This window comes from Sus scrofa, chromosome 3, assembly GCF_054392235.1.
Source record: "Sus scrofa isolate SSC_HxYL_T2T_F1_AM1 chromosome 3, Sscrofa_HxYL_maternal_Yorkshire_Landrace_v2.0, whole genome shotgun sequence".
Classification (NCBI taxonomy): domain Eukaryota; kingdom Metazoa; phylum Chordata; class Mammalia; order Artiodactyla; family Suidae; genus Sus; species Sus scrofa.
This window is the reverse complement of record NC_139385.1, coordinates 109,568,986-109,574,985: the sequence shown is the minus strand read 5'-3', so window position 1 is coordinate 109,574,985 and position 6,000 is coordinate 109,568,986. Positions and strand designations below refer to the sequence as shown.

At 49.9% G+C, this 6,000-nt stretch overlaps 1 protein-coding gene across 1 annotated transcript in view; it reads right to left on the bottom strand.

Annotated features, from left to right (window-relative positions):
• Positions 1 to 218: 218 nt before the first annotated feature.
• LOC106509841 (uncharacterized) overlaps positions 219 to 6,000 on the bottom strand; it is a 174,568-nt gene continuing 168,786 nt past the window's right edge. Inside the window, exons 4-6 of the mRNA XM_085019414.1 lie at positions 4,751 to 5,033; positions 3,096 to 3,460; positions 219 to 2,315 (exon numbers count right to left, since the gene is read on the bottom strand). Of these exons, the coding sequence (XP_084875540.1) occupies positions 4,979 to 5,033 (55 nt within the window). The 3' untranslated portion in view covers positions 219 to 2,315; positions 3,096 to 3,460; positions 4,751 to 4,978. The remainder of the gene's footprint in view (positions 2,316 to 3,095; positions 3,461 to 4,750; positions 5,034 to 6,000) is intronic.

Sequence of the window (6,000 nt, the reverse complement as noted above, 5' to 3'; positions counted from 1 at the left end):
ACACGCACACACCTTCCAAAGGCCCAGAACTCACTGTGTGGTCTGAGCCCCTTCAGGGCCTCGCTGCACTGCTAGCCCAGCCCCAACCAGTGCAGGATGGGGATTCCATAGAGCTGGGTCTGCAGGGCCAGGGAAGCTTGGACCACTTGCTTGTTCTCAATCTCTAGGCAAGTGGATGAATTTCCTGTTACTGCTGTAACAAATCACCACAAGCTGAGTGACTTCAACAACACAAATATATTCTCTTACAATTCTGGAAGTCGGAAGTCCAAAATCAGCCTCGCTGGGCTAACGTCAAAGCATCTCCAGGGGAAAATCCATTTCCTTGTCTTTTTTCACATCTAGAGGCTACCTCTATTCCTTGGCTTATGGCCCCTCCCTTCTATAGCAAGCATCCTTCTCGGGTCCTTAGCCAGAACATCAGAGGGTCTCTCTCCCCAAGCCTCTTCCCGTTCTGATACTAACATCCTAGGTCTCTGGGACCTTGGGGGAAATGGGCCCGGCCCCTCCCCTCTCTCCTCTTTGCTGAGTCTCTGGGGCTCGTATTGTCTCTTTTTGTCCTCTTCCTCCAGCCCAGGAGTCTGACATCCCAGGCTGGGGCTTTTGCCCCTCAGTTTCATTCTCAACAAGTGAAGAATTCATCCCAGCCCCAACTTAGTTTAGGATCTGAATTATACTTTTCTCCAAGGCAGGGCTCTCGACTGCCCAGCTGTCATGCGGGGGCCAAGGATCCTGATCCCGATTCAAGGATGTTGGGTGGGTATCCAAGACGTCCAAATGGAGGGGCAGGGATGCGGGTACCCTTCCTGGCAGTGGTCCTTACCAGCCTGACCTCCCAGAGCTCAGGCCACCCGGTCACAGCGTGACATTGAAAGTCCCTCGCCAGGGAGAGAGGGATGAGGCTGACCCAGCCTGGGTAGTCCCATGGGACCCAATAGTACAGACTGGTGTCCTTGGTGGCCTCCCGAGTAAAGAGCCTCTTTGAGCCAGACCTTCCTTCTTCCTTTTCTTTCTTCCTTTCCCTCCCTTCCTTTTTGTCTGACCCAGTGCCTGGTCCTTTGTCAGGCACAGGATAAGAGCTGGAAGGGCTCGGTCCCCCAGCCTGTGAGAAGCACTGCCCATAGCCCCTCCCAAGCAGTGAGAGTTCCCAAGTGTGGAAGCCAAATGGGGCTGCCCGAGGTGCCAGGAGGGCTTCCTGGGGCTGGTGGTGCTGCATTTTCCACCCTCAAACACACTAAAACACTGAGCCACCCGCACACGCCATGTGAGGGGAGGCAGCCACGCTTCGGCTCGTGCTCTTCCCACTGCTCGACATCTTTCCACTTGCCTCTCCTGGATAGCTCTGGCTCAGGTGCCACCTCTTCCAGGAAGCCTTCCCTGAAGTCTGGGGAGGTTGAATCTCCTCCTTGATTCTCCTAGCGCCCCACAGAGAGGCTCCTCGTGTCCAAGCCAGAAACTGATTTTATGCTGCAGTCAAGAGAAAGCCTCGGCCTTGGAGGGGCCTAGAGTGGGAGGGGGACAGTGTCTGGTGAAATGGCACTGGGCTCTGCTGAGCCTGCTTTTTTTTGAGCCGATGGGCCCTTACAGATCCCCCAGTCCATCGTCCTTTCCGGATAGTGGTGCTGGGACCAGAAAACCCTTCTCCTGGTTTTAGCCCTCTGTCCTTCCCATGACCCATCCCATCTTGATGGGGGCTGTGTCCTGACCACCTCAGTGTCCGTGAGTGCTTGGTGAACCAACATGCGGGGGTGCTCATGGGGGAACTGAACCCGCCAGAGACAAGTGTTTCGGAGGCACATGGCATTGATGTCACCATTTGGTCACATGCTGTCCTAACTCTCAAAGTGGAGCCTAGGTTTCACATTATCCCTTTATGGCAGAGATGCTAAGAGAAAGATGGGTCTGAGTTCCAGCTTGGCCTCTTCTGAGCTGTGTGACCTCTTTGAGAAACATCTGGATCCGAGATCCAGCTTGGCCTCTTCTGAGCTATGTGACCTCTTTGAGCTCCCACATCCTCATCAGCAAAACGGGGACCCGCGCTGGACAGACCTTTGTTTTGATGATTAAATAAGATAACATATGCCAAGTTCCCATTGTGGCACAGCGGAAATGAAGCTGACTAGTGACCATGGGGTTGCAGGTTTGATCCCTGGCCTTGCTCAGTGGGTTGAGGATCTGGCGTTGCCGTGAGCTTTGATGTAGGTTGCAGACGTGGCTAGGAGCCAGTGTGGCTGTGGCTGTGGTGTAGGCCTGCAGCTGTAGCTCTGATTCGATTCCTAGCCTTGGAACTTCATGTGCCAAGGGTATGGCTGGCCCTAAAAAGCAGTAAATAAATAAATAAGATAATGTATGAGAAGTCAGCAATTCTCTGGCACATAGATATGCATCCGAATAGTGGCTAAATATTCTCCTTCTTCACAATTTCATTCTAGGGGCTCAACCTTCTGGAATCAGGAAAATTGTCTGATTAAGTGGATTCATGCTGATTCCAGCCTCAGCTCTATGCAAAGAGATTCTGATTCCCTAAGTCTGGGAAGAGTTCCCAAACTCATTATTTTATTTGTCTTTATTTTTAAATAAACATCCTGGGTGATCCTGATGCTTAGCCAGGTTTAGAAGCCACTGGAATAAGTGATGATGGGGTTTTATGTTCATAAAGACCAACTTGTGTCCTCAAAAGTAGGGTTTTAGCTTAGAGGTACCTTCCCACGGCCCCTGGAACCACAGCAGGTGGGACCCTCTCTCTCCCCATGGGGGGAGGGGGTGGCATCCCTCCAGAGCAGCCCCACAGGAAGGGATGGGGGCCGCGCCAGCTGTGTCCCCTCCTGCAGCTGTTTCAGTGCCATAGCCCCGTGGAAACCACTGTGAAATTCATTCTCCACATCTCCCGAAGTTGGGCCAGGTGGCTACTGGCTGGGGCAGCTGATCCCACCCGACAAGAGGCCTGCGAGCCAGGGAAATACAGCCACCCGCCTCCACTCAGCACAGGGCCCCCCGTTCCACCCTCCCGGGCCAGTAAGTGCTTTTTGTCCCAGATCAACTCAAATCCTCCCCCGGGAAAACTTTTCTTTCCTCAGGAAGCACCCAGCTCTTGCCTTGCTGCAGGTTCTCTCAGGGCTGTCTGGCTCTGGAACCTGGTCAGGACTGGATCCCGCCTCCCAGGGACCCCTGAGGCCTGGGGCTGAGTTGGCTGCTCTGGGAAAATGCAAGCGGAGGAGGCGGGAAGCTGCAGATTCCACTCATCCGCCCGAGAATGGCAGCGGGCCGGAGCTCTCCCTGCAGCAGGGAGCTGAGCTTTTTATGAGCTGCACGGAGCTACAGAAGCAGGGATTTGGCTGAGGAAGAAGGGAAAGGCCCAGAATGAGAGCACTGTCCTCCGTCAAGGACACAGGACTGTTGACGTGGGAGAGATGGGCGCAGCCTCTGGATCAAGTCCACGGGGAGGAGGAAATGGTTTTCACTGAAAAACAAAGTTGAAAAACAGTTTACTGAAGGGACAAGAAGGAGGAAAGGGGGTGGGGAACCACCTCAAACTGTCTGATCATCAAAATCACCTAGTCAGTTAAAAATACAGATTCCAGTCCTCGTTCCAAGTCAATAAAATATTATTCTTGGTAGCTCTGGCTTTTTTTTTTTTTTTTTCCTTGTGGTTTAAAAGTGTAGATCCCTTGTCAATTGTATCTCAGTAAAACTAAGGGGAAAATTAAGATATATGTAAAATCAGCGGAAGAATGAAAGTCAGTTGCACAAAAAGAAAAATTGCTTAGAAGACAGCGAGTGGATATGGAGGTTGAGGGATGTGGATTAAACTATTACCTTCCTAAGATAGACATTAATATCTGAACCTGAAACGTTAATAATATAATAAGCTTCGTTTTTTAATTAAGGAGAACGTGTCACTGGAAATAAAATGATAATCTTTTTAAAATGCAGATTTTGGAGTTCCTCTTGTGGCTCAGCAGATTATGAACCCAACTAGCATCCATGAGGATGTGGGTTTGATCCCTGGCCTTGCTCAGTAGGTTAAAGACCTGGCCTTGCTGTGGCTGTGGTGTAGGCTGGCAGATGAAGCTATGATTGGACCCCTAGCCTGGGAACTTCCATATACCATGGGTGCAGCCCTAAAAAGCAAAAAAAAAAAAAAACAAAAAAAACAAAAAAAAAAACTTAAAATAAAAATACAGTTCTCTGGTTGCTCAGCGGGCTAAGAATCTGGTGTTGTCACTGCTGTGGTGCAGGTTCAGCTTCTGACCCCGGAACTCCTGCATGCCATGGGCACAACCAAAAATAAATTTTAAAAAATAAAAGCAGATTTCAGCTCACATAGCTTGGAACACCCCTGGGTGGGTGGATATCATGAGTCAGGGGAAGCAGTAATTTATGGAATCAACAACATGGGCTGTGTTTCTAAATTTTCAATTAGGCTTAGGAAGGAGGGAGAAGAGATACAACAGGAAAAAAAAAAATCGCAAAGCCACCTCTCTGCAGCCAGGCTGGGTCTTCCTCTGGATGACCGCCCCACCCCCCTCCTTCCTTTCTCAGTTGTTTCCGGGTGAACTCTCTCCGCTCAACTCCTCCGTTCCCTCTTCTTTTCCACCATCAGCCCCCACCACCTGAATAGTGGAAGGCTGAATAACGCCTCCCACCCCCGCAAAATGTACATGTCCCAGTCCCTGGAATCTGTCCATGTCACTTTATGTAGGACTTTGCAGGTGTAATTAAGTGAAGAATCACGAGGTGGGGAGATTACCTTGGGTTATTGGGGTTGGTCTAATGTCATCACAGGGGTCCTAGAAGAGGAAGGCGGGAGATCAAAGCATCAAAGGCGAGGGGATGTCAGAGGCAGAGATTAGTTAGAGTGGATGAGAGCGATGCCCTTTGCAGATGGAGGAAGGGGCCACAAGCTGAAGAAGAGAGGCGGCCGCTGAGGCTGAAGAAGGCGAGGACGTGGGTCCTTCCCTGGGGCCTCCGGGCCCGGCTAACACCTTGGCTTTAGCCCAGAGAGACCAATTTTGGACTTTGGGCCTCTAGAGCTGTAGGAGAATAAAGTTGTATTGTTTAAGTTACTGTGGTGATTTGTTGCACAGCAATAAGAAAGTCATATACTTCCTGACCTCTGCCCTGAGCACCCCACCGCCCAACCCTCGTCAAGGTCCCCAGGGACCAAACTCTTGCCAACTCTTTGGCCCTCTCAGCACGCCTCTCTCTTGCCCTCTTGGCAATATTTCCATTTTCCACATTGCGCTGTCTTAAATCCTGTGTCGGCCCACATGCCTGGTGGTCCTCCTGCCTCTCGGCTCCTCTTCCTCAGCCCCCTCCCAGCGCTCTCCTACCCCACCGCCAACACAGCTGTGTGCCTCCCTGGCTTCTCCCAGCGATGACCCCAGATCAAGGCCATGTGCTCCAGACCCTAACATCCACCCGCCACAGGGGCCTCTGGCTCCCTCCTCACCAAACCAGAATCTCCATCTGAAGTGCAATTTCCACCTTCCTCACCTGCTGAAATCTGGCTCACCTGCTCTTTCCTCAAGGTCCAGCTCACTTCCTCCAAGAAGTCTTCCCTGTCTGTCACGCCATATGCTTATCTTTAAATTTTTTTTGAATTTATAAACTTTATTTTTAAGAGCAGTTTCAGGTTCACAGAAAAGTTGAACAGAAGGTACAAAAAGTTCCTGAGCATTTTTCATAGGCTATTGTGTGACCTGCTCTTATTATCTTATTTATTTTACTCCACAAGTCTATGTGTTAGGGATGCATCTTTTTTCTTTCTTTTTCTCTTCCTTTCTTTTTCTTTCTTTCTTTCTTTCTTTCTTTCTTTCTTTCTTTCTTTCTTTCTTTCTTTCCTTTCTTTCTCAGTTTTATTGACGTATAATTGACACATTAAACTTGTGCCTGTTTAAGGAGTACACCATAATGTTTTGATATATGCATATACTGTGAAATGATTACCAAGCTAATAGCACATCTATCACTTCGTATATTACGTTTTTTCCTCTGTGA